Source organism: Choristoneura fumiferana, chromosome 30 (assembly GCF_025370935.1).
Source record: "Choristoneura fumiferana chromosome 30, NRCan_CFum_1, whole genome shotgun sequence".
In the NCBI taxonomy this organism is placed as follows: domain Eukaryota; kingdom Metazoa; phylum Arthropoda; class Insecta; order Lepidoptera; family Tortricidae; genus Choristoneura; species Choristoneura fumiferana.
In genome coordinates, this window is record NC_133501.1 from 8,888,556 (window position 1) to 8,916,112 (window position 27,557).

At 39.5% G+C, this 27,557-nt stretch overlaps 3 protein-coding genes across 4 annotated transcripts in view; 1 reads left to right on the top strand and 2 right to left on the bottom strand.

Moving 5' to 3' along the window:
• LOC141444833 (uncharacterized) overlaps window positions 1-27,557 on the top strand; it is a 337,995-nt gene that overhangs the window by 188,610 nt on the left and 121,828 nt on the right. The window lies entirely within an intron of this gene.
• Window positions 1-27,557, bottom strand: part of LOC141444772 (signal transducer and activator of transcription 5B-like) — a 93,602-nt gene that overhangs the window by 61,178 nt on the left and 4,867 nt on the right. Inside the window, exons 4-15 of the mRNA XM_074110405.1 lie at window positions 27,025-27,101; window positions 26,007-26,156; window positions 15,823-15,940; window positions 12,466-12,586; window positions 11,483-11,592; window positions 10,495-10,601; window positions 8,293-8,407; window positions 6,552-6,641; window positions 4,794-4,876; window positions 3,143-3,212; window positions 2,897-3,051; window positions 2,249-2,372 (exon numbers count right to left, since the gene is read on the bottom strand). Coding sequence (XP_073966506.1) covers window positions 2,249-2,372; window positions 2,897-3,051; window positions 3,143-3,212; window positions 4,794-4,876; window positions 6,552-6,641; window positions 8,293-8,407; window positions 10,495-10,601; window positions 11,483-11,592; window positions 12,466-12,586; window positions 15,823-15,940; window positions 26,007-26,156; window positions 27,025-27,101 — 1,320 coding nt within the window. The remainder of the gene's footprint in view (window positions 1-2,248; window positions 2,373-2,896; window positions 3,052-3,142; window positions 3,213-4,793; window positions 4,877-6,551; window positions 6,642-8,292; window positions 8,408-10,494; window positions 10,602-11,482; window positions 11,593-12,465; window positions 12,587-15,822; window positions 15,941-26,006; window positions 26,157-27,024; window positions 27,102-27,557) is intronic.
• On the bottom strand, window positions 135-2,006 carry LOC141444428 (signal transducer and transcription activator-like). Its single transcript, XM_074109979.1, has 3 exons — window positions 1,999-2,006; window positions 1,816-1,897; window positions 135-245 (listed from the first exon to the last, which is right to left on the bottom strand). The coding sequence occupies exons 1-3, from the start codon at window positions 2,004-2,006 to the stop codon at window positions 135-137; spliced, it is 201 nt and encodes a 66-aa protein (XP_073966080.1).

Genomic DNA, 27,557 nt, shown 5'->3' on the forward strand with positions numbered 1-27,557 from the left:
GGGAATATTGATAAAAAGGTAAAATGCAATTTAGAAGTTATGAGCCCAAAGCGGCTACCTAGGATATGGCAAATTTAATAGTTGTCAAATACCGTATTCTGTCCCTCCCCCTCCTTTTGACAGGGCTAGCGCACTCACCTGAAAATCTTCTCGGCCAGGAATCGAAGGTTGTCCTCTGTGAGGTCCCCCCCGGTCGCCGAGAGGAACTTGATCCTCAGAGTCTCCGCCAGCAGGCCCCACGTCACCTGTTGGAGAGGGTCACTCGTCATCATGGTCATCTTGTTTATATACCAGAGGCACATTTAACCGGCCATCCATTTAAGTCGCTATTTATTTATTATCGACAAGAAATGTTTGCAAATATTTACCGCCTGCATCACCATCCATTGGTTAAATTTATTTGACGGATAAATGTGATGCCGTCTCAGTCTGTTTTGTTCGAATAGACGGAGACGGCATACCATTTATCTGACAAATAAAATTAATTATGTATTAATTTAAATAAAAAACCGCTAGATGCTATTGGCTTTTGCTGACGCTGGGTACAGCCAACGTCTTATTGCTCGTACGTGTATAGATATAATTTAATAATACTGTAAATTTGTTTAAAAAAAATACACCTCGTTGAGTTACTTGCCGGATTCTTCTCAACAGAGGTTTTTCCGAACCGGTGGTAGATTATTTCGACATTCATAAGTGCTTGTTATAGCCCAAATTGAATAAAGATATTTTGACTTTTGTACGCGTCCTCCAAATACCCCTCATCCCCCCCCCCCCTATATTCCCCTTTTAGAAGAGGTATATTGCATTATCAGAAAACCTACGCACTGACAACGGTGCATGTTACAACTGTACGGGACGCCATCAGATGCTTCAGGGACTTCAAACTCTCGTGACAAGACTACATCTGTTAAAAAAAGCTACGACTCAGTATATAGATACATACTAGAGTTTACTCGCGGCTTGGCACGCGTAAACTATTCGATCTGGTAGTTACAATTGAAATTCGCGGATTTTACAAAATTCCCCTGGGAATACCCAAAATTTATATCGTGGTCTTCATTGAGGTCGTGTTAAGAACAACTGTACGAAATTTCATGACTCTAAGCCCAGCGGTTGAAATTTCACGATTTTATCCCTATGTAGTGGGAATATCGGGAAAAAAGTAGCTTATGTGTCATTCCAGACGTCCAGCTATCTAAAAGAAAAGAAAGAAAGAAAATACATGTATTCACAACACAAGACATAACAATAGTATCAAGTACAAATAGACAACACGTAGGAAAGTATGTGTCATTGCGGTTGTGAATCGGAGACTGGCTCAGCATAATGCTGAAGCGTTAATAATCACTCTAGCGCTGATTTTCAGCCAGCACCGTTGGTGACCCCCGGACGTTATAAAAGACATACACACCATTAACTACTCAGGCCCAGCCTATATACGTATGCTGGGCACAGGCCTCCTCTCAGAACAAAGGGCTTGGGCCATAGTTCCCACGCGGTGGTTTCCTCACGATGTTTTTCTTCACCGCAAAGCTAGTGGTAAATTCAAATGTAATCCGCACATGAATTCGATACAAAACTCAGAGGTGCGAGCGGGCGTTGAACCACGACCCTCTGTTTGAGAGGCGATAGGTCCAAACCACTAGGCCACCACGGCTTCTTCTAACTACATAAGACTACATAAATTAATAGATAATTAGTAAAACTATAAAACTAATTTATTGTGTACTTTAAAAACATAAAAAAGCGTACCAAACATACACACACACAACTTTCGCATTTATAATATAAGTAGGATTCTGTGTGTGTTACCTTGTCGGGCACGCGGAAGGGCACGCGGCCGGCGGGGCTGAACGCGTTGTCCCACGTGACCGTGGCCCAACCCGTGGGGCTCCTGGTTGCCGTGCACTATCACCACCACCGGCAGCGACAGCGTCCAAAACCTGGACAATTGTTGTTTGTTGTTAGTCAATTATTATCAACGGAAATACAAACTGAAACATGGATGGCACAGAAAAAGAGACCAACGCTGGGAATCGAACCCAGGTCCTCAGCACAAAAAAAACAAGTCGGCGTAAAAGTATAATTTAGTTGAAATAAAAAAATATTCTTTAATGTTTACTGTTGTTTATTTATTTATTTTATTGATTTTGTTAATAAAACACATGCGATACACAAAACTAAAATACACATATTAATAAAAAAAATAAACATATCTAATTTGAAAAGAGAAAATATGTCTTACCTGGAACACCAGTTCCCCGCCGCCGACGTTAAACTCCGACTGGAAGAGCAGTGTCAGTTTCTCATCCATGACGCTCTCTGTCCCTTTCTTCTCGGCGCGTTTAATCTTACGCAGCTGCATGTTACTGTTGGAGGAGAAACGCGTTAAACTCTCAGACATAAAGTAGCAAATATTACCTATAAAATATACAGCATTACAGTTGATACCAATGCGCTATACATTTCAAAATATAAAATAATAATAAACAATAAAATAAAAAAACCGGCCAAGAGCGTGTCGGACACGCCCAAGATAGGGGTCATACGATAGCCATTAAGGAATAAATGGCGTTTAATATTATGTGAAATAATAACACAATAAAAAAACAGTTACTAAGTCTTAAAATCCTTCCAAGAGTATCTTCACGGCACTTACGTCCTTTTTTGAGAAGCGCGGTTTTTGCAATAACTCAAAAACGGTATATCCGATCCATTGAAACTGCCAATTTTCATTATATTTGTGCCACTAGTTTAATCTATTTCTTTGAAAAGATAGTAAGGTTTCTCAAAAAATTTTGTGAAATTTCCACACATTTGCTTGCCGCGCCCCGCGGGGCCTCGCTCCTGGTCTATGTCGGTGTGTGTTGGCGACCTCTAGAACAGTACTCACCGGAAGCTGACGCTCAGCTGCCGGCTGGCCGGCTGGTACTCCATACAGCCGCTGTTGTTCAGGATGTCTCCGCACTCCACCGGCTGCTTGCCGCGCCCCGCGGGGGACTCACTCTTCAGCAGCAATTGGGCTTGCTGCTCCGATATTATCACCACCTGACCACAAATACCAACATTTACAAGTGGTAGACAAAACAAGTAAATCATCAATGTAACAAACAAAAAAGTACGTAAGTAAAATACATACCGTGACCCTCGGAGGGGTCATGTGCACGTTCAGTTGTCCCCCAACGAGAAGACGGACAGTAGCCGTGAAGCTAAACAGACAAACGTACATATTATTAATCTATTATTATATGGGACACTTGACACCAATTGACCTAGTCCCACACTAAGCAAAGCTTGTACTATGGATACTAGGCAACGGATAAACATACTAATGTAGATAAATACATACTTAAATACATATTAAACATCTAAAACCCGAGAACAAAAATTCGTATACTCATACAAATATCTGCCCCGGCCGGGAATCGAACCCGGGACCTCAAGCTGCAAGCAGGTTCTCTAACCACTTGGCCATCCAGTCGTCACATATAATTATGTTTAGGTAGTTTCTTATATCTAACTGACCAACATTGGTGCTCCTCCGAAAAATTATACTTACTAACTATACTTAAAATCTCTTTCCAGCTAAATATTAGTGATTTAACAAATATAATTTTTCACTTCTCATGCTCTTAAAATGTTACTTTAGTCTCTGCATATCGGGACTAAAGCTCCTTTTTATTCTCTAGGGATTAAAGTTTTTTTTTTTTTTAATTTACGTTGGAAACCCATAAACAGTCAACACAGTGTTTGTGAATCGAGGATTTTTAGCCGTGGAAATGACCTCAAAATGACAACTGTACAAAAATGTCTAAAAAAAAACACGATTTAATTTCGTGAAACAATCAATGATTACGAATATGAATCTATTTAATAATATTAAGAATTTATTCATTTTATTATGCATAGTCCAATTAGTTTTAAGATAGTTTAAAATTTTGAAACTGTTGTCTAATTATGCAAGCTTTAAAAACAATAAAAATAGGAAATAAGGAATAGGAAAAAACCGGGCAACAATTTTTTTTTGCTATTTGAATTTTGAACAGATGGCCTGTCCATTAGTCGAGCGTACGTTTTTAAAAAGTAATATTGTAATTTTGAACAGAACATTGTTTTTTTTCCTCGCATTCAAAGTGAAAAGTAGTTTTTAACGCGAAACTAAACAACCATAATGCCACTCGAACCATGCTCGGGTGACTAAACGTCTCGTGTCATTATGGCTTGTTTTAGTCCCTTGTTGAACAATCTACTATTTTTTTATTCGACTGGATGGCAAACCAGCAAGTGGGTCTCCTGATGGTAAGAGATCACCACCGCCCATAGACACCTGCAACACCAGGGGATTGCAGATGCGTTGCCAACCTAGAGGCCTAAGATGGGATACCTCAAGTGCCAGTACTTTCACCGGCTGTCTTACTCTCCACGCCGAAACACAACAGTGCTTCACGGCAGGATTAGCGAGCAAGATGGTGGTAGCAATCCAAGCGGACCTTGCAAAAGGTCCTACCACCTGCAAAAGGATCCGAAATTATTCTATCAATGGTCACTTATCGAAAGTTTCTAAGATTAGAAACAACAAAAAAGTGGCAATTTAAATATTGATTGCGATACTGTGCTAAGTAATTACAATAAATATTTCGAAATGAAAATTATAAGAATTGTTTTTTTTTTCGTACGTTGATATACTCCAAATATTGGCAATATTGGCATACATTTTGCAAAAGCGAATACGAATGTCAAAAACCGTGCAAACATTCGCGAACATCACTGTTAGCTACCATTGGACTCACCGCGTGTTTGTCTTCATGACCTGGGGCGGCTGCTTCTCTATCACGAAGGTGGAAGTCACCAGGGTCGACAGGAGACTGGTCACCTGGCAATATACGAGTACAGTCCATTAATCATCATCATCATCCCAGCCTATATACGTCCCACTGCTGGGCACAGGCCTCCTCTCAGAACAAGAGAGCCCATTAATACCAGGAGGTTATACAGTATAGGTAGTGCCACACAAGAACATGTCCTGTGATGACAGCAGCATTTTGACATTTACTCATACATTTCATTCAATCTCCTTTTTATCCGACTTGAAAAAAGGAGGTTATCAATTCGGTTGTATTTTTTTATGTTTGTTACCTCAGAACTCCGTCATTTATGAACCGATTTGAATATTTTTTTTGCGTTCGTCTAGGATTGTCTTCAATGATGGCTATCGTTTTTTGTCTTTCTAGATGGCGCCTCTGTTGCGTGAGGTTTTTAAGTGTGGCATTCAAAGTCTGTTATTACGGGCGTGAAAACAAAGTATAGATTAAAATCATATTTAATACACCTTAAAACCATACCATAAAAATTAAGAGCAACCACAGTGTTGCGTAGTCCCCGTTTTGTTCGGAAAAAAGGTTGCCGAAAGACAAAACTGTCTCAAAACGCAGACATTCATTGCCCCGTAACGCATAATTGCAATAATTAATTTCAGGTAATGCAAAATATTCCCAAATTATTCTAATTATAAATAAACCCGCGTAGCTCACCCAAAAACTATGAGATTTAACATTTCGAAGGCCTCACGCTACACTAGCGCCTCTAGCGGCGAATTCATACGCGATAGCCCTCATTAGGTCCCATAAGCACCAAATCAGGATCTGATGATTGGATCTTAAGGAAATCGAGGGTACTATTAAAATTTTGTAGCGACACCTATAGTAAATTGGGTATATAATTATTATTATATATATTATTATTATAGTCATTACGTTTATTATTTACTAGTGCTTACCCGCGGCCTCGCACACGTAAACCAGCTGAATTGAAATTTTGGGATTTTTGAAAAACTCCCGCGGGAATTCCGGAAAGTTAAATCGTGGTTTTCATTGACGTCACATTAAAAACAATCGGTGTGAACAACAAACAGTGTGAATGCGAAAGCTTGAGAGTGAGTATGTTTGTTACTTCTTCACGCTGAAACAGCTGAACGGATTTGGATGAAATTTGGCAAAAAGTTAGTGTATAGCCTGGATTAAAGCATAGGATACTTTTTATCCCGATATTCCCACGGGATAGGGATAATATCTTGAAATTTCGACCGCTGGGTTTAGTCTTAAAATTTTGGACAGTTATTCTAAACACAACCTCAATGAAGACCATGATATAGATTTTGAGAATTCCCAGGGGAATTTTGTAAGATCCCGGAATTTCAAATGTAACTACCAGATCAAATACTTTACGCGCGCGAAGCCGCGGGTAAACTCTAGTATTATTAATGCGAAAGTAACTCTGTCTGCCTGTTACGCTTTCACGTAGAAACCGCTGAACCGAATTTGATAAAATTTGGTAGAGCGATAGTTTGAACCCCTAGAATCAACATAGGATACCTTTTATTCCGGTAGAGGGCACCACTGCGTAATAACCTAGATCCGCGCAGACGAAATCGCGGGCATAAGCTAGTAAATAATAAATGACATGTTCTAGTGTGCATGACCTCAACGCTGGTGGAGCTACCTATAGGAATTACTGCGCAGGCGCGACTAGGCGAATGTCGGACGTCGTACCTGTTTGCTCATGTCCTCCAACATCTCTTCCAAGTGCGGTTGCCGCAGCTGTATTATGGTCTTGCTGTTTATGCGGGTCACATTGTTAACCTGAAACAAATAAATAAATATCATGGGACACTCGACACCAATTGACCTAGTCCCAAACTAAGCAAAGCTTGTACTATGGATACTAGGCAACGGATAAACATACTTATCATCATCATCATCCCAGCCTATATACGTCCCACTGCTGGGCACAGGCCTCCTCTCAGAGCAAGAGGGCTTGGGCCATAGTTCCCACGCGGGCCCAGTGCGGATTGGGAACTTCACACGCACCATTGAATTGCTTCGCAGATTTGTGCAGGTTAACTCGTGATGTTTTCCTTCACCGCAAAGCTCGTGGTAAATTTCAAATGTAATTCCGCACATGAATTTGGAAAAACTCAGAGGTGCGAGCCGGGGTTTGAACCCACGACCCTCTGCTTGAGAGGCGATAGGTCAAACCACTAGGCCACCACGGCTTTTTAAATAAATACATACTTAATTACATATTAAATATCCAAGACCCGAGAACAAACATTCGTATTATTCATACAAATCGCCCCTTTAAAATTAAACTGAAATATCGATATAAATGTCATGTTATTTTGTTAGTATTTTGCAGGTGGTAGGACCTTGTGCAAGGTCCGCCCGGATTGCTACCACCATCTTGCTCGCTAATCCTGCCGTGAAGCAGCAGTGCTTGCACTGTTGTGTTTCGGCGTGGAGAGTAAGACAGCCGGTGAAATTACTGGCACGTGAGGTATCCCATCTTAGGCCTCTAGGTTGGCAACGCGTCTGCAATACCCCTGGTGTTGCAGATGTTTATGGGCGGTGGTGATCTCTTACCATCAGGAGACCCACTTGCTCGTTTTCCATCCAGTCGTATAAAAAAAATAGTAATAAATATGTGATGATTTCTATTGGCTCTGTGCACGACATCAGCGCCACCAAGCGTCCGCAACTTTTTTGGCTCTGATGCTCTGACGTTTTAAAATTTCATCGCGACATTGTGACAAAAATCAAAACCTATGACGTATTAATTTATAATACAAAATTGCTGTGATACCGTGACTTGGGTGGACAAAAGGTTGTGAATTCATTTTTGGTCATTAAAATTAAATGAGGTAAGTTAAATTGTTTACTTCATGTTTAGTTGTACTTTTACTGTAAAACGAAAAGATAAAGCTATCTTATTGGTTTCTTTGAATAATAGTAAAATTATATAATTGTTCTTATATCGCTAATAATAAATTAAATATCGTTTTCAGATCAAAATGAGTATCATTTTGAAGACCGGTTTTGTTAGTATCACAAACCGTTTCACAAGGAAAATTGTTGCTGGACATGTCCGAGATGTAGAGGAATTAAGAACAAAACAGGGACAGTGTTCAATAATTCAAGCTCGCATCATAACACAAACATCTATTACTAAAATTAGGTAGTTGAAGTCTATACAAATTGCTTTGTTAATGACAGATTCATATGAGTATGACAGATGACAGAGCCTAGATTATTTCTTCTTTTGGCCACTATGAGCGCTGCGATAGATCATTACCCCCACCTAGTACTTCGCACCCTCCCAATAGGTAGTAATACTCTTTGGTCATGGACAAAGTACAAAGAGAACTGACGATGTCATGGCGGTTTGTGCTAGTGTCGGTCGCCCCCTGCTTTGCGTGACATTCCCTGTTTAGGATCCCAGGTCCCACGGACGAACCTGCTGGCGCGTGGTCCAGATGAGGTCAGCCAGCATCTCGCACCACTCCTGGATGGAGTTCAGGTTGGACTGCATCGAGACGCCGTTGCCGCTCAGCTGCTGCTCTCTCTTCCATCTGACGAAGATAATCATCTTTTCTCAAAAATGTCCGTAAAAGTTGTCATTATTCTTTACATATCAGAGGGCGAAGTGCCTAGTTTATGATCAGCGAAAAATTAAAAAGTTAAAACAGATTGCTGGCTCGCTAGCTCTACAATAATGCCGCATACAAATTCCATTACTGTAGTCTCAAACTTTTTAAAAAGGTAAAATGTTAAATGGTAAGTTAAATGGCCGGTATCAGTTATTTTGTTGGAACTTCGGACTTTTTATTGGGTCTGAAACAGCTTGTGATGTTTTCGGTTGAAAAATAATAATGCCACGACAGTAATTTATTATTAACTTAACGTAAAAAGCGTTGTAATAAATAATGCTCATTAGTTATGGTTAACATACTAAATGAGCCAATTGCGAGCAAGACTGAAACGTCAAAAAAGCCTCACGATTCTAGCGCCATCTAGCGATATTTTTCCCGTCAATATGGTATTAGCCGTGGTGGCCTAGTAGTTTGACCTATCGCCTCTCAAGCAGAGGGTCGTGGGTTCGAACCCCGGCTCGCACCTCCGAGTTTTTAGAAATTCATGTGCGGAATTACATTTGAAATTTACCACGAGCTTTGCGGTAAAGGAAAACATCGTGAGGAAACCTGCACAAACCTGCGAAGCGATTCAATGGTGCGTGCGAAGTTCCCAATCCGCACTGGGCCCGCGTGGGAACTATGGCCCAAGCCCTCTTGTTCTGAGAGGAGGCCTGTGCCCAGCTGTGGGACGTATATAGGCTGGGATGATGATGGTATTTGACAATTTTTTATATGTTTTATAAATTAAGACTTCACAGTGCCAGTTATCGAATAGAGAAACAATTTTTAAGCTAACTTTACAAATAACAAAGTTATAAAGGTTTGAGATTTAAGATTACACAGAGACAGACATACATACTTGCATGTGACGTCACACGCAAGTAGCGCCATACTTGCTGCATAGAGAAAAGCGTTCAAACGCTCTTCTCAAGAAAGAGGCAGGTATATAGATTTTTCAAAAAAATCACTATAAATACAATTTTCAACCGATTTAAGTTTTCTCTTCGCTAAGCACCGTCTGTATATCTATGTATATATAACGGCGATCTCAGAAACGGCTCCAACGATTTCGATGACATTTGGTATGCGGGGGGTTTCGGGGATGACAAATCGATCTAGCTTGGTCTTATCTCTGGGAAAACGCTTGGTACCGAGTTTTAGCCCAAGCGGAGCTCGGTCACCCAGATATTATATTATTATGCTACTAATGTGCTTAAGAGTTATTAGATAAAAATGTACGCTTGGTGAGTTTCAACCATAGAAAACGTAATGAAACCATAGAAACGTAATTGCAGGTACCTTGTGCAAGGTCCGCCAGGATTGCTACCACCATCTTGCTCGCTAATCCTGCCGTGAAGCAGCAGTGCTTGCACTGTTGTGTTTCGGCGTGGAGAGTGAGACAGCCGGTGAAATTACTGGCACTTGAGGTATCCCATCTTAGGCCTCTAGGTTGGCAACGCATCTGCAATACCCCTGGTGTTGCAGATGTTTATGGGCGGTGGTGATCTCTTTCCATCAGGAATCCCACTTGCACGTTTGCCATCCAGTCGAATAAAAAAAAAAAAAAAGAAACTCATGGAGTTGCCCAGGGGACGTAACCATAAATAAATAAATAAATAAATAAATATCACGGGACAATTCACACCAATTGACCTAGTCCCAAAGTAAGCTTAGCAAAGCTTGTGTTATGGGTACTAAGCAACGGATAAATATAATTATATAGATAGATACATACTTAAATACATAGTAAACACCCAATACCCGAGAACAAACATTCGTATTTTTCATACAAATATCTGCCCCGACACGGGAATCGAACCCGGGACCTCAAGCTTCGTAGTCAGGTTCTCTAACCACTCGGCCATCTGGTCGTCTAACCATAGCAACGAGGTACCAGAAAAATTTGATCGACCCAATTGACTTTTTTTTTGAGAAATGCTATATTAACCTGTCCTCTCCCAGAGGCACAAATTTGTGCCCAAATTCCTTTGATCCTGTTGTCCTGGGAGATGACAGATTAATACCTGATAAGCTCGTCATCCAAGACTCTTCCTTGCAGCTGCTGCAGGGTGGCGATGTTTTCCTTGATATGATCCACCAACTCCATCTGAGCTTGCTTGATTTGGGCCACCTGTCGACATGAGAGGTAGATAGTAAAACAACATACAATATATTGGTATATTATGGTATAATGTGCAGTTTGATTTATATAAAATCGACATAAACATAACAATAACGCATAATAATGTTCAAACGCAATTTGACGAAATGGTTACTGACTCTTAATATCTCTACTTAATTCGGCTTATTCACATTTTATAATTTACAAATGTTAATAGTAGTGCCATCTATTGCTGTTTTTTTGTATTAAACATAGCTTGTAGGGATTGGTAGGCCATGGTGTCAAGGACTACTTAAATTATAGGCAATATTATTGACATTATTTTTGGATATTTACTATTATTATTATTATTTATTTTAATTAAATTATAAAATAACCTTTAGCTTATTTAATGAAATATTTGTATGCTTGCTTGCAAGCTGAATACAAGGACAACAGTTATAATTATGATAAGACCAATGTATTTTTTACTGTATTCTGACAAATAAAGTTAATTTGAATTTGAATTTTGAATTTGAATAAATATTTATTAATTATCTGTTTTCTATTAAATCAGAGTTGAGATATAACGAAATAAAATATAATTAATATACGTGTTAGCTATAGTTTTTTTAAAGTTTACTTTTCTCTGAAAATAAAACTAATTTTTTGGAGCCTTTTTTCATTGCATGTTTGAGAAAAGCATACATACATATATTCTTTGCAAGCAGTTTAAATACTAGATTCACGGTAGACGGCGGCCGAAAGTCTTTACAACCAGGATACATTATCTCGGCGAGAAGTTTTACCAGGCTCATACATATCCGAACTCGCTGCGCTCGGCCGTCTTTATGCCCTACTTGCCGGCCTCTGTAGTAATGTACTATTAGTTAACGATGCTGTTTACTCACGAGGGCATTCAGCTTCCGCTCCATCTCTTCTATCTGGACGCGGAGGCAGGCCTCCAGCTCACGGCGCTCGCTGCTGAGCTGCCCCGAAGACTGCAGATAGTTGATATGCCCTGGACAAACGATCATAGTAAAGAAAGATAGAAAATACATTTATTTAACGCCATAAAAACAGACATAGAACAAATACAAGACACTAACACACACACACACACACACACACACACACACACTAGTATAACTTTTTAAGCTTTTCACTACCTACACTCATATTTGGGTCAATAAACTTTTTAGAGTAGTTAGTAAAAAAGTCGTGGTGGCCGAGTGGTTTGACCTATGGCCTCTCAAGCAGAGGATCGTGGGTTCAAACCCCGGCTCGCACCTCGTGAGTTTTTCGAAATTCATGTGCGGAATTACATTTGAAATTTACCACGAGCTTTACGGTGAAGGAAAACATCGTGAGGAAACCTGCACAACCTGCGAAGCAATTCAATGGTGTGTGTGAAGTTCCCAATCCGCACTGGGCCCGCGTGGGGACTATGGCCCAAGCCCTCTTGTTCTGAGAGGAGGCCTCTGCCCTGCAGTGGGACGTATATAGGCTGGAATGATGATGAATTACATTTGAAATTTACCACGAGCTTTACGGTGAAGGAAAACATCGTGAGGAAACCTGCACAACCTGCGAAGCAATTCAATGGTGTGTGTGAAGTTCCCAATCCGCACTGGGCCCGCGTGGGAACTATTGCCCAAGCCTTCACATTTTGAGGGGAGGCCTGTGCCCTGCAGTGGGACGTATATAGGCTGGGATGAATTGTATGCAAATACAGTTTTTGAATTTTCTCATAAGTTTCTACTATCTAAATTTTACTAATATACTTTTTCACAGCATATGCGCGAATTCTTTGGAGCTGACTGTTTTCTTTATGCACACACACACGGTCACACACCTACGCACACAACACCCCTGCTACAGTGTATGCACATACCTTTGTTCTTCAGGCACTCATGATACTGCAGCGAGAATGACTCGTTATGCGACTGAAGGCTGCGTATCTCTTCGCTCACTATCGTCACCTTCTGACGGACCGTCTGCAAGTCTGTCAATAGCTGCGAAACGTATAAACAGTTATTAATCGAAAGATATTATTACTTAATAGATGAATTCTTAAATTATATGTCAGTACGAAATTGAAAGTGTATTTATTAAATTTTTTGACATTTCGTTTAATAATAGTAGTAATTTATATTAATTAATTGAAAACCTTAAGTTTTCTAGGATGGTCCATATTATATTTTTTATCGATAGTAGACTTATTGCTCACTCCTGTAGATAGATATTTTTTCACTTTTTCTTCTTTGATTGTTTTTTTTTTGTAATAATAAATTGAAACTTTATTTCAGCAAACCACACGTTTGGTGAGATTAATAGGCTACGTGCCTTGGTCTGTTTAATATTAAAAAAAAGAGGTCGGATTGATAGCTGTCAGTTGTCAAATATCGCCATACAACGACACATACGTACACACACGTACGTACGGCGATATTTGACAACTGACAGCTCGTGACCACGGCAACTGTAACGTTGCCGAAACATCCAGGTAAATATTACTTGTGTAAAAATAGCGTGATAAGTCCCGTATATGGTATTTTGACTATGAGTGAGAATCACGAAAGTTTAAAACGTTATAACTGACAGCTACATTATACAGCTTGGCCATAAAGAAAGTTTTTTCTCTGTGTATCTGTTTTCTATATCGCTTACTATGTCTGGTGTATAATAAAGAGTCTTTGTATTGTATTGTATTGTAGTGTCCTCCCCTTTTTTTGCTCCCTGGTTTGAAAGCGATGACACTAGAGTGTTGCCACTTTTTAATTTCTACTCTTTATAGGCAAGCTGTAAGTCTACTGTCAGTCATCGTTCATCCCCATTCCACCATTACGTCTCATATTTCGTTTTCTAGATTTTTTTTACCGTACAACGGAAACATCTACTAAGACACTGGCACAATGAGGGCTATCGTTATTTGTCTCACTAGATGGCGCACTGTTGCGTGAGGTTTTTAAGTATGGCTTTCAAAGTCTGTTATTACGGGTGTGAAAACGAAGTTTAATTAAAACCATATTTAATACACCTTAAAACCATACCATAAAAATTTCGAGCATGCCACAGTGTTGCATAGTCCCCGTTTTGTTCGTAAAAAAGGGAGGACAAAAGTTTCCGAAAGACAAAACTGTCTCAAAACACAGACAGTCATTGCCCCGGAACGCATATTTGCCATAATTAATTTCAGATATTGCAAAATATTCACAAAATTATTCTAATTATAAATAAACCCGCGTAGCTCACCCAAAAACTATGAGATTTGACATTTCGGAGACCTCGCGCTACACTAGCGCCTCTAGCGGCGAATTCATACGCGATAGCCCTCATTGTCCTTCAATGGCCATCGCCATATTTTTCTAAAAAACAACAACAAGTCTACTATCGATAAAAATATATTATGGACCATCCCAGAAAACTTAAGGTACCCAATTGTACTGAATAGTTGTAGAAATCTTTATTACACATATCTTTTATGGTTTAGTTAAGTTAGTTGAAAATTGCTGTGCCCTACCAGGGCCGCAGGGTTCACGTCTGGAATCAGTACTAATTTGTAAAATCCAAGGTTGTGTTTCCACTAGAGATGCGCTGAGCGAGGGTAGGTAGGTTCATGACTCATGACAAACACATTCGTCGCACATCCATGGTGGAAATGCATCATAATATAACATAACCTAACATAGTTTCTGAGCACTTACTAACGCTTTTTTAAATGTCTTTCCGAAATAAAAAGATCATACAGAACCTTGGCCGGTGTTTTTTAATATGCCCTGGATACGAACCCGCGACCTCGAGCTTTACGGCAAGATCGAACCGATAGCGCGAGCAGATTAGATAAGCCAAGGAAGTCTTGCGATAGTAAACAGGGAAACGTTGTTGTTTCGGTACTAAATGTTTATTTTTTAAATCATCATCATCATCATCCCAGCCTATATACGTCCCACTGCTGGGCACACGCCTCCTCTCAGTACAAGAGGGCTTGGGCCATAGTTCCCACGCGGGCCCAGTGCGGATTGGGAACTTCACACGCACCATTGAATCGCTTCGCAGGTTTGTGCAGGTTTCCTCACGATGTTTTCCTTCACCGCAAAGCTCGTGGTAAATTTCAAATGTAATTCCGCACATGAATTTCGAAAAACTCAGAGGTGCGAGCCGGGGTTTGAACCCACGACCCTCTGCTCGAGAGGCGATGGGTCAAACCACTAGGCCACCACGGCTAAAACGATAATCCTAAAAATAAATCTTTAAATCCTATCTAATAATTTATTGAATCAGACGTTACTTTGCGGAGGTCCATATCAATGAACTAAAATAATAACTTTGCTCACCCGCGACCTTATGATAGCTAAGTTTATACAAAATATGCGTGTTCATGCAGTTCCTCCACCTCCACACTGTAAGAACACACACAAATCACACAAACACCATAAGCTGTCCTCACGACACCGCCCAGAGAATTCACCGTAAGTCCACTTCATTGCTCTTTTCATACAAGGCCGTAGTTAGCGTGGAGGTGAGGTGGAGGAGGTGGAGGAACACGCATATCTTGCATAAACTTAGCTATCATAAGGTCGCGGGTGAGCAAAGAAATTGTTTCAATTAATTCCTATCTAATAATATTACCCGAGTACTGCCTTTTCGCAATGTAACGTTTGGCAACCTGTTTCATTTCGCAACTTTTCATTTCGCAAACTCTAACCCCCTTATTCATAAAACTTAACAAGCCTATGTTAACTAACAAATGCTTTGTCCCTTTCTAACAAATACAAATGTCGAAGTGACAGATAAGGACAAACGAATTTTAGCGGCATTTTAACTAAAATAGGTTTGATTGTCGTTTATGAATAAGGGGGTAAAACTGTAAATATTTCAGGATTTATTTCAGGGTCATCGTGTACAACCCTTTAGGTTAGGTTAGGTTAGTTTTATAAAAATCCTGAAATATTTACAGTTTCAGAAATATTAAACAGTTGGGAAATTAAAAGTTGCGAAATGAAACAGGTTGCCAAACGTTATTCGCCGAAACATTAGTAAACCAATATTACCGGTCATAAACCGCGGCGTCGCACGCCTAAACTATTAGAATCGGCAGTTGAAATGAATTCCGGGATTTTACTAAATTCAACAAACACACAATAGTGCGTGTGAAGTTCCCAATCTGAAGTACAGCCCAAGCCCTCTAAGAGGCCTGTGCCCAGCAGTGAGACGTATATAGGCTGGAATAATGATGATCACAGCTTACCTCGCTATATTTCCGCTCGGTCTGCGGCTGCGCAACATATTGGGTCGCATTCTGTATCACCTCCATCTCCAGGGCCAGGCAACGACGGACGTACGCGTATAGCTCGTGAGGCGCGTGGCTAAACGGACAGACATACAAAATTAAGAGTTGCAATCAAATATGCGAAGTGATAAACACCTTGGAGCATAAATCTCGTCCAAGTAAACTGCGCCGATTGGAGTATTTGCCAGCATTTAATTTGCCTAATACGAATATTATCTATGGAAGGCGAACGAACTGTTATCTAATCCCGAAAATACTGAATACCCTTCCAAAAGATTTTTTAAGTGATGTTCTAAGTGCCGCCACTGACTCCAAACGGTGTAAACGAACTTTAAAAAAATACTACCCGGCCTGTGATAACCAGGTTTGATCTTATGTACCTATAAGTAGCTTAAGTTTGTATGATTGAAACGCGATGACTCGCCAGCTGTTACATAAACCCCTAAGGGGGTTTCAATAGTGGCTCGTAATTTTCCACTCACTTGTACCACTTGTTTATATAAATAAATTAAAAAAATATATATAAACATCACGGGACACTGACAAATGATCTACCCACCTTGTGTTTTATTACAAGTTGGGTAGGCGTACAAGATTTATCGAAATGATGGTGCAATGGAACGTATCAAATGTATTAACTTAATCAACTTATTCTAACAGTACTAAAGAAGATAAAGTAGGGGTAACGAATAGACGGCCTTAAGTCAAGGAGCGATCTCTTCAAATTAACTTTAGAGCAGTAGAAAATGTGAAATAGACATATGCAATGAATGAAATGAAGAATGAATGGATAACAATGTCTAATTTAATAATTTCAGTTCACGTTTTTTTTTAATCTCATGTTGAAATTCTTCTGTTGTGATCTTAAGAGCGTGCAAACGAAAAATTGCCCATTCAGCGATTTTGAGGTTTTTTCAAATGCCTTATTAATGTCTAAATGCTTACGTTTTTTAAGGAAAAACTAATGTAACATATAGATAAACTCTTACTCTGATGTATAGCGGTGATTTTCATTTATTTCCGTCAGCGATTTTTTTTTGCCAAATCATTTTGTTAGTGAGGTTTTACAAAAATACGCGTCAGAGCTGTCTTTCATGTGAAATATTTCCATTATAACCCACCACAAACAGTGTAACTTTAGTATTTTATAATAGAAATATAGTCTTTTAAGACATAGGGTCATCATATGTATCAAAATATTAGTTATTATTATTCAAATACCATTCTTCAAAAGGTCTAAATCGGTCTACTTCATCATTTTTTATCTCATTTGTTGTGATGTATTTGCCAATAAACAATTTATTATAAATCTACAGGAAATGTTTAGTCTGTAATATTTTTTTCAGCGCTTAATAATAGCTCATTTAATTTTGACAATTTTCTAAACTTGGGTCCTAAATCGATTATATAACCGCGCGCGTTAATAGTTACGACTCAGAAAGCGCCGGGCTCTCCCAAGGAACGGACGTATCGCTCTGCGCTCTCCGCAAGGTTATCAACCTTTACTGCAAACACCCGATAGTTATAGCGTGTCCGCAATTGCTTGATACTTGATAAGTAATTTTACATGTTAAAATTAAATGTTTTAAATTTTCGCAATTTTCACTCAAACTAATACGGGTAGATGCATTTTACATTTCACAAGCATTTATTTAACTTGCCATATTAGTATGTATGTTAGTATGTAGTGTGTAAGTATTAACTAAATTTGACCCACTTCCTGATTTTTGATTGAGATGAAACTTTGCGTGCATGTGTGAATAAAATGACAATGTAATATTATTATTATGACATGAAGCTGATCTGATGATGGAGCTGGAAGGTAACCACAAGAACTCTGTAATAAAACGACATAACCCCATCGAGTTTGGGCTCATTAGATTTGTCTTGACGAGTCCTAGGTGGTAACCAGGGACAAAAGTACAGTCAGCAAAAAAATATTGTATTAAAAAAATTAAATGTAACTTAAAGTTATTAAAGCTTTTATTTAACTTGCCCTGTTAGTATGTTTGTTAGTATGATAGTGAGTATGATATAAAAGTAAATAAAATCTTGTTGTACAAGTAAAAGTCTTATATTCTTAGATATGGGTAATAAACGAAAATCATTTGGGATGAAAAAACACAGTACTGTTAACACAGTATGAGCTGCTTAGAAAAGGTTATTCATCATTATTAATTACCATTACTGTAAATCCAAGATAGAAATCTAGTTCCATAAATATATTTTTTTGTTAAATTCACTCCAAATCTGAATTAAAGTTACTGTAAAATTACTGTTTTTGGTTTTAAGATAACATTTTTTTATCAGGTACTATACTACCATTAAAAGGTTATTTATCAATACTAATTCCCATTACTGTACATTCAGGATCAATAATAAATACGTTTTTGTGTTAAATTTAATCCAATTCGGATTTATGATAACATTACTTTCTTGATTTTAAGATTGCATTTATTTCAGACGGAAAATAGAACAGGCTGAAATGTCGAATATACCTAATCATGAGATTTCTATAAGTCCCAATATGTAAAATGTATGACGCATTTTCAACTTTAAAAAAAATAGATTTTGCCACAATTTTATTCAGTAATAATACTTTTGTCTAATTTGCACAGTATTTTATTAGGTACGTACCAAGTGAAATCATATAAAATGAAGATTAATGTTTATTAAACATTCCAGGATACTACTCAGTTTTGATAGACTGTCTCCGAACATGTACGATAGCTAATGAAATTCCTGTTACTAAAATGTCATTGGACTCCGTAGTCCATTAAATTAGACGCCTTACGCATTGTTAATAATCTACTCCCAGAGAAGTCGACTCCATCTGATCTAAGGACTCCATCTTAAAACCCTCGCTTCGCTCGGGAGTTAACGCACGACACCCTCGCTGCGCTCGGGAGTTAAATCTGGAGTCCTTCGTTACGCTCAGGATTCAATACCGTACCCGTGACATAATAAAGTGCTTTATCCCCGTAGTGTACAATCTACTAATAGTATTTTATGCAATTGTTACATAAAGAGGGGTCTTGAAACCATAGTGTGGGTTAACGATACCAGCGAAGTGAATATCGTTATAGCATCACACGAGTGTTTTAAGGCCTAATTATGTAAATTTCATACAATATTTTATATACACGTACACATTATCGCCGAAATATATATATATATATATATATATATAGCAATTCCGAAATCCGATATATATATATATATATATATATCGGGGATTTCGGAATTGCTCGTTTAAAGATATTAGATGAAAATAATTATGAGCAATGATGATGAAATATTCATTTATTTACTAATTATTACGTGCCCTCACACAGTATACCATCATATGCGTAAGAAACATTGAAACTAAATATTTTGCGCGCACTGAAAAATTAAATTTTTATTGCCAGCTTTTTTTACTGACTGTAATTTTTATACGTTGTTGCCATCTAGGGCCAAAGTACTTGTCAAGACGAATCAAACGAGCCCAAAGTCGATGTGGTTATATAGATTTATTACAGAGTTCCTACGGCCACCTTCCAGCTCCATCATCAGATCAGGCTTCATAAATCATAATAATATACTGCATTGTCATTTGATTTACACACGTATGTAAAATTTTAACTTAATCTGAAAACGCATATTTAGTCAAGTTTAGCTTCCAAAATTGTATCCATACCTACTAATAACTAACGTACTAACAGGGCAAGATAAGTAAAAAGCTTGTAAGTAATAAACTAAATTATTATGTTAAGGAATAAAAATATTTATATCGCAACAATTTTTTTTTCTTAATTTTACTACGACGAAAAATGTACAACGATCAAGATGTGTTTAATGTTTCGGCAACGCTCGCATCGTACGCACACAGCAAACCTTTGTAGTGTGCGGGCGAAACACGGGCCGCGGGAAGGAGATCGCGCCAGTGACGAGTTGGGACAAAATGTTTGCGCGCTCTTAACAAGTGTTCCATTAATGTCTCTATAAATAGATGATTTTTTTACACATTTTCCGACTTTAAACTACTTCTTTTACGGTCAAGTATCCATTTGTATGCGGAAAAAGAACGCTCTGCTTCCATAACATGATAAGTTTACGACAATCTAATTTAAATGAAAGAAAATACAAGACATAAACCTTATATTTTTCTAGGCAGGTATACCTTTACTGTACGTGCATATCTATATAGATATAATTTTAATAAGGAATCATACATAACATAACTAACAATTTAAATTCTAATATATCGACATCATTTAGGCAGAGTCGATAAGTGAGAAGTCACTACGACAGGACAAAAAATGACACGAAAATTCCGCTCTCTGTCCATCAGTAAGAAAATTCAAAAATATTAAATACGGATTTTTTCTTATGTCGATTAAAAAATGAACATACCAAACTTCGTTTCAGCGTGAAGAAGTAACAGTGGATATATAATTTGGGGAATCGACCGTACAAACATCCACATAACTTTCGCGTTTATATTAAGATAACAATCGGCGAGATTTCAAAGTGTGTATGAATGTGCAAGAGAGACCCACGAAGAGAGGGCCACGAAGCCACGATACAAACCTCGACTTATGACATTTCCTTATGATTTTCTAATCAGTGGACTCCCCGAATGAAGTTCGTATGATTCATACATAATACCCGTACGTGATTTGTTTACACAATTTGTACATAAATTATTTAAATATATTATATACTAGATGTTACCTGCGACTCACTATCGCGTTATGCGCTATCCCGTGCGAACTACGCAATTTTCCGGGATCTTATCTTATCTTATCTTATCTTATCGTTAGGGGTCCTTGCGGATACACTTCGACCCGTAGGGATCTTTTGTGTAATTACCCCTCCTTCGCACTTACTCTATTGCCTTTATCACCTCGTCCATAAATTGGATGATTTGACGTAGCGGTAGTGCCTTAAAGTCTCCTGGTGCGGGGTATCCGTCGCCAAAGAGTCTCATTCTTGATCTGGCGAGGGCGTCACATTCACACATAATGTGTTCCATTGTTTCGTCTTCCTCGCCACATATTCTACAGACTTCATTGTCCTGTAGTCCCATCTTTACTAGTATGTGTTTAGTATTGAAGTGACCTGTGAATGCCCCGACGATATGTCGGAGTTGTTTCCTACTGAGTGTCCAGAGTTTTTTAGTCCAGCTTGTGCTGACATTTTCGATGAATCGTTTTGAATGCTTTAGACCTTCCAGTGTTTTCCACTCTTGTTGGTGTTTAAGTTTGGTGTGGTCGTTTATGGCATTCTTCATGGTTCCCTGTGAGAGTCCCACATACGGCTCGGGCCCTATGTTTTTGTTCATTGACCCTTCCCTTGCTAGCTCATCTGCTTTTTCATTTCCGATGAAGCCTTTGTGTCCTGGGATCCAAACCAGTCTCACTCTATTGCGTCTGCCAAGCTTGTTTAGTGCTTGTACTCCATTATAGATCAGTCTTGAGTCAACCTTTGGCGATGTGAGCGCCTTTAGGGCTGCTTGACTGTCACTGAGTATATAGATGGTTTTTTCCCTTACCTTCCTATCTATATTCTCCTGTGCACAGGCGATAATTGCATACGTCTCTGCTTGAAAGACAGTTGCATAATTTCCCATGCTTACGCTACTGTTAAAGTCCTTGGCATGAATGCCGGCTCCTGTACCGGATTTCATTTTAGATCCATCCGTGTACCATGAATTTTCACTGCCTTCCGGCAGTGTCAGTCCTTCTGCCCATTCAGCCCTTGTGGGAACATGAACCTTGAAGTTCCTTCGGAATATGTACTTTGGTTGCATTTTGTCGCAACCCATCGCCATTATACTATCAAGGTATTCGTTTTGTTCCATTTTAGTGTGCTTTGTCCTTGGAGCGGAATCGTTCCACAGGCCGTACATTTTCATTCTGTGCAACGACTTCCGCGCTTCGGATTCTATAGCAATATGCAGTGGTGGTAAGTCCAGTAAGACTTCCATTGCTGCTGTCGGCGTTGTTTTGAACGCCCCTGTGATAGCCATGCAGGCCATTCTCTGGATTTTTGCCAGTAGATTCCTACATGTGCTTAGTTGTGCCCTAGGCCACCAGGCGAGGCACCCATACAGTATGATGGGTCTCACCATTATGGTGTAGATCCATCTCAGTACTTTTGGGTTCAGTCCCCATGTTTTTCCATATGCGGATCTACACATGCCAAAAACTCTCGTCGCTTTGGTCACTGTGTATTCCACCTGTTTTTTCCAGTTAAGTCCTTTATCAAGGATTATTCCAAGATATTTTACTTCATTGGAAAGTCTTAGTTCCCTGTCATACATTCTTAAAGTCTGTATGCTTTTTAGGTCCCTTTTTCTGGTAAATGGTATTACCACCGTTTTGCTCGGATTTATGGAGAGGTGATATTCTTTGCACCACCTCTCTACTTTGTTTAGAGCTACGTTCATGATTCCCGATACTGTGTTTGGGAATTTCCCATTGACAAGTATTACTAGGTCATCTGCATAACCCACTGTTTGTACTGGGCCTGTGTTGAGATCCTCTAGTAGCGAGTTTATCACCAAGCTCCATAGCGTGGGCGATAAAACCCCTCCTTGAGGGCATCCTTTTGTGGCTGTGGCTGATAATTCTTCTCCTAGCAAGGTTGAAGTTATCAGTCTGCTGTTGAGCATTCTTTCCATCCATCTGCAGATAGTGGGTTCAATGCCATGTCTATCCGCAGCAGTTTTGATGGCATGATACGTTGTACGATCAAATGCTCCTTCCACGTCCAGAAACGCAGCCAGGCAGAGCTCTTTATTCTCTATTGCCTGTTCCGCTTTGCTTACTACCAGGTGTATCGCTGATTCTGTCGACTTCCCCGGTTGGTAGGCGCATTGCATTTTATGCAGTGGATGCCGTTTTAGCGGTCCGTCCCTTATGTATCTGTCAACCAATTTTTCCAATGTTTTCAGGAAGAATGATGACAGGCTTATTGGCCTATATGATTTGGCATCATTATAATCTGCCTTACCAGGTTTTGGAAGGTAGATTACCTTAACTTGTCTCCACACACGCGGTACGTGTCCGAAGGCTAGGCATGCTCTGTACAATCTACTAAGATGTGGTATAAGTACATTAGCTCCTTCTTGTAGTAGAACTGGATAAACACCATCTGGTCCTGGTGTTTTATAAGGGCGAAAGGTGGACAAAGCCCACTTTAACTTATCGTGATCTACTACTTTTTTGGCAGTATCCCAATTGTGCCTTGTGGTAGTGCCCACTTGTTCAGCAGCACTGATTGAGTTACTATCGGTTCTGCTCTGATGTATAATAGAGCCTGGGAAATGTGTCTCATACATTATTTTTAGTGTCTCTATGCCTGTCTCCGTCACGTTCCCATCTTTCCCCTTTATGGTAGTTAATGGGACCGATCTGGTTGTAGCTAGAGCCTTCGTGAGCCTCATTCCTTCTGGTATTGAACCTATTTGGTCGCAGTGGTCTTTCCATGCTTTCCTTTTTGCTTTTCTCACAGCTTTATTGTATTCTGTGAGCTTTTTTGCATAGGTCTCAAAGTTTTTTGAAGCCTTTGCATCATTGAAGATCGCCCTGGTTTCTTTCCTGAGTCTCGCGATATCAGGGTTCCACCATGGGACTTTCTTTGCCCCAGTCTTTTTTTCCGGGCAGTTATTAGTCCAAGCATTATTGATGGCTCGGACTATGTTGTCCGCTTCAAACTCGATGTCTATTATAGAATTGAGCTTACCTTTAGGGTCACCTAGTTCCACTTTTAGATCTTTCTTAAAAGACAACCAGTCCGTGTTCCTAGGGTTCCTTTTAAGCACAGTTTTTATTGGTTCGTTAATTCTGTACCTAAAGCATATATACCTGTGATCCGATAAAGTTGTTTCATTGGATACATGCCATTTCGTAATGTTCCTACATATATTGTTAGTAGCCAACGTCACATCAATAACCTCACCTCTTTTTGCGTTAACAAATGTTGGGTCATTGCCTTTATTCATAATTTGTAAAGAAGAGCTCACCAGAAAATCCAGTAACTTCTCTCCTCTTTTGTTGACGTCTTGTTTTCCGGGATAAAAGCTATCCTATCCTATCGACGTCTGTGGTCTATGGATGGTTGAGTGGTGTGTCGACTCTTTCTTTTACTGTGATGTTTATAACTTATTATTGTGCACGTGTCTTTTGTCTGGTTTTGTGTTCTGTTTGTTTTCATTATTGTTATTATTTTATTTAAATTATATTACTTTCTATTTGTTTCTTTTTAGATTTACTTTTTTTTGAATTTATGTCGCCTTCCGTGAAGTCGCCAAGCGGTCTCAGCGGAAGACCAGCGTTGGCCTCTACGGCCAACACTATGCTGAGCTGAGACCGTTTCGCGATTTCGCAAATACTGTCATTAATATTTATTTTATACTTGTTTTATTTTGTGTACTTATGTAATTTGCGAATTAGCGAATAAACGTTTCTATTCTATTCTATTCTATTCCTATGTCCTTCCCCGGGATTCGATCTATTTGTGACTTGATAAGGTAACAAACTTTCGCATTTCTAATCGTTCGTTCGTTCCAGCCTATATACGTCCCACTGCAGGGCAGAGGCCTCCTCTCAGAACAAGAGGGCTTGGGCCATAAGTTCCCACGCGGGCCCAGTGCGGATTGGGAACTTCACACGCACCATTGAATTGTTAATATATTTATATTGCGCATTTCTAATATTACAGGGAAATTAAAGTTATAGGTAAAAAACTTAAAAAGATGACCTTATGTATGTAGTAGTTAAGTGCACAGAATTGATATGGGACTTGATTCATTTTTCAAATATGGAACGGCGACTTGATGATGTTCGGACCGATTTCGGCCATGGCCACCACTTTGACTCCTAATTATTTGCTTGGCGCTCATGCCACAAAACAAAGATAGTTCAGAAGTCAATCTCCAAACAGGTGCGCTCGAGCAACGCACACATAGACACTGCTCACGGACACGATATCTCGGACCGGTTGGGACCAGGGCGAGCGCGAGTGCCATCCGCTTGAGATCCGTCTGTGAACTTTTTTGTGCAATAATGGGGCAACAAAAAAAAAGTCAAAAACAAACAAGGCTAATTATATGTAGCGATTCTGACACTCGCAATCACAATCTAAAGACAGTTTTTGTATTGGAAAACTATCGTTTGATTGTGATCGCGAGTGTCAGAAACATTACGCAATAGACCCTCAGGTTTAGTAGACCTACCCTTAACATCTCGTCCACCTATCACTCAGGCTCCGGTTCTGGTTCCGGTTCCGATAAAACCACATCCGTTACATCCCTGGTCCACATCTTTGAACCAAAGGAGCTGTCCGCCGTGTTTTGCGTTTACCCTCCTCCAGTTCTGAATAGAAGACGCGGTTAGCCACTCTTTCCTCCGCCATGCGAGATACGTGACCGCACCATCGAAGCTGACGACGCATTAAATAGGTTTCAATACCACGCTACTACTACATACAAAATATCATCTTTTTAAGTTTTTTACCTATGATTTCTCAAAGTTAACGGAAAGCAAAAATAGCACGGTGTATTATGGTGCTCACCAGATGGTCCCAAACCAAAGGAAGATCAGAACCGTTCGCAAGACCGGCAGTTTTTGCTGATTTCGTCACATGCAGATTTAATTTCGTTCTTTTCGAATGTTGTCAGGAATAAAAATGATTTCTTTATTTTTTTACATCACACTTGCTCGTAAACAATGTCGTAACATGCAGGCTACCTTGATTGCAACCCCCCAAATAAAACCCTCGACCTTAATGTGCTTGTCATGAAACCCGTGGTCGGTAAATGAGTCATTGCGCGTACTAATTTTCATGTCATGAAGCCCGCGGTCGGTCGCATGAGTTTGTTACTGCATGGTGTGCTGCTGCTGGCGGGGAGTTGGCGCTGCCAAGAGCGTAGTCAGCGGTATCGGCAATTTTTGATAAAATATTAGTTTTTCTTTTAAAAATATACAATTTTACTCGCAAATGTGATGAAAAACATTGTATGTCGCACGGGCGGTACTAGAATTACGAACATCGACCCATTAAAGCCCTCTCAGTCTTCGACTTCGGGCTTCTAATAGACTCTCGTTCGTAATTCCTTATTTACCGCCCTTAAGACACAATGTACTATATCTCACCTATAATTGGCGTGGAACACCTTAGCAGCCTCAAAGAGCTTCATCTTCGTAACGAACATGTCCGGAGACAGCATGAGGTCAGCGCTCGTCTTTATCTTCTGGATGATTTCATCCACGAAGAACCGCTGCTGCTCCTCGGGCTCCGAGGTCCTGAAAACATTACAGTCTAACAACTGCAGCACAAACTGTCGATCGACTTTGACAATCCATTCTAGCATTTCTACTTTGACAACCAGGCTGCGAAAATATTTGTCTTTGTTTTTGCTTGTATTAGGTACCTATATTCAAAGTATATCTGTTATGTTTGTTTGTTATTTGAACCGTAAATTATACATTATAGTAACTTTAAGTAAAAATTGTGTGTGACTGAGTGCGTCAACTCCTACTGGTTCCGGCAGAATATCAGCGCTGTGACAGCAATGTCGCAGCACATGCTGAGTCGGCGCCTTTTCGCGGCTGTGCCGTGACAACTTAATTTAAATATGTAGCAATTTGAATCGTTTGTTTATGTAAATTTTCATGGCATGTTTGTGAATAAAGTTCTTTATCTGTCTATCTATCTACTGTTTGTTATAGCCAAAATTGAAATTGTTTTTTAATGGAATGAGGGCTATCGTTTTTTGTCTCACTAGATGGCGCACTGTTGCGTGAGGTTTTTAAGTGTGGCTTTCAGAGTCTGTTATTACGGGCGTGAAAACAAAGTTTAAAATCATATTTAAAACCGTACCATAAAAATATCCAGCAACCAGTGTTGCTTAGTCCCATTTTGTTCGGAAAAAAGGGAGGACAAAGGTTTCCGAAAGACAAAACTGTCTCAAAACACAGACATTCATTGCCCCGGAACGCATATTTGCCATAATTAATTTCAGATATTGCAAAATATTCACAAAATTATTCTAATTATAAATAAACCCGCGTAGCTCACCCAAAAACTATGAGATTTGACATTTCGGAGACCTCACGCTACACTAGCGCCTCTAGCGGCGAATTCATTCGCGATAGCCCTCATTGTACTTACCACATCTTGCTCTCCAACCATGGCGCCAGGCAGTGGCGCACTTCTATGGGGAAATGGTCACCATAGATTGCATGCACCTGTCATAAAAAAACGACCATTACGTTTAACCTATGACTCAGTTAAATGGTCAAAACTTAGGTGGGTCAATCAACTTTTTCATGTATTATTATTATTCCCTCAATGGCGGCCTTAAGGCTTAAGGCTTGGGCCAATGTCAGTTGCGATGACAGGGTTGCGGTTGATTCTGCAGAACGCCAACGCTCATTGCTATAGTTACGTCCCCTGGACAACTCTTTAATTTAAAACCAGATGGCCTAGGTGTTAGAGAACCTGACTACGAAGCTTGAGGTCCCGGGTTCGATTCCCGTGTCGGGGCAGATATTTGTATGAAAAATACGAATGTTTGTTCTCGGGTCATGGGTGTTTAATATGTATTTAAGTATGTATCTATATCTATATAATTATATTTATCCGTTGCTTAGTACCCATAACACAAGCTTTGCTAAGCTTACTTTGGAACTAGGTCAATTGGT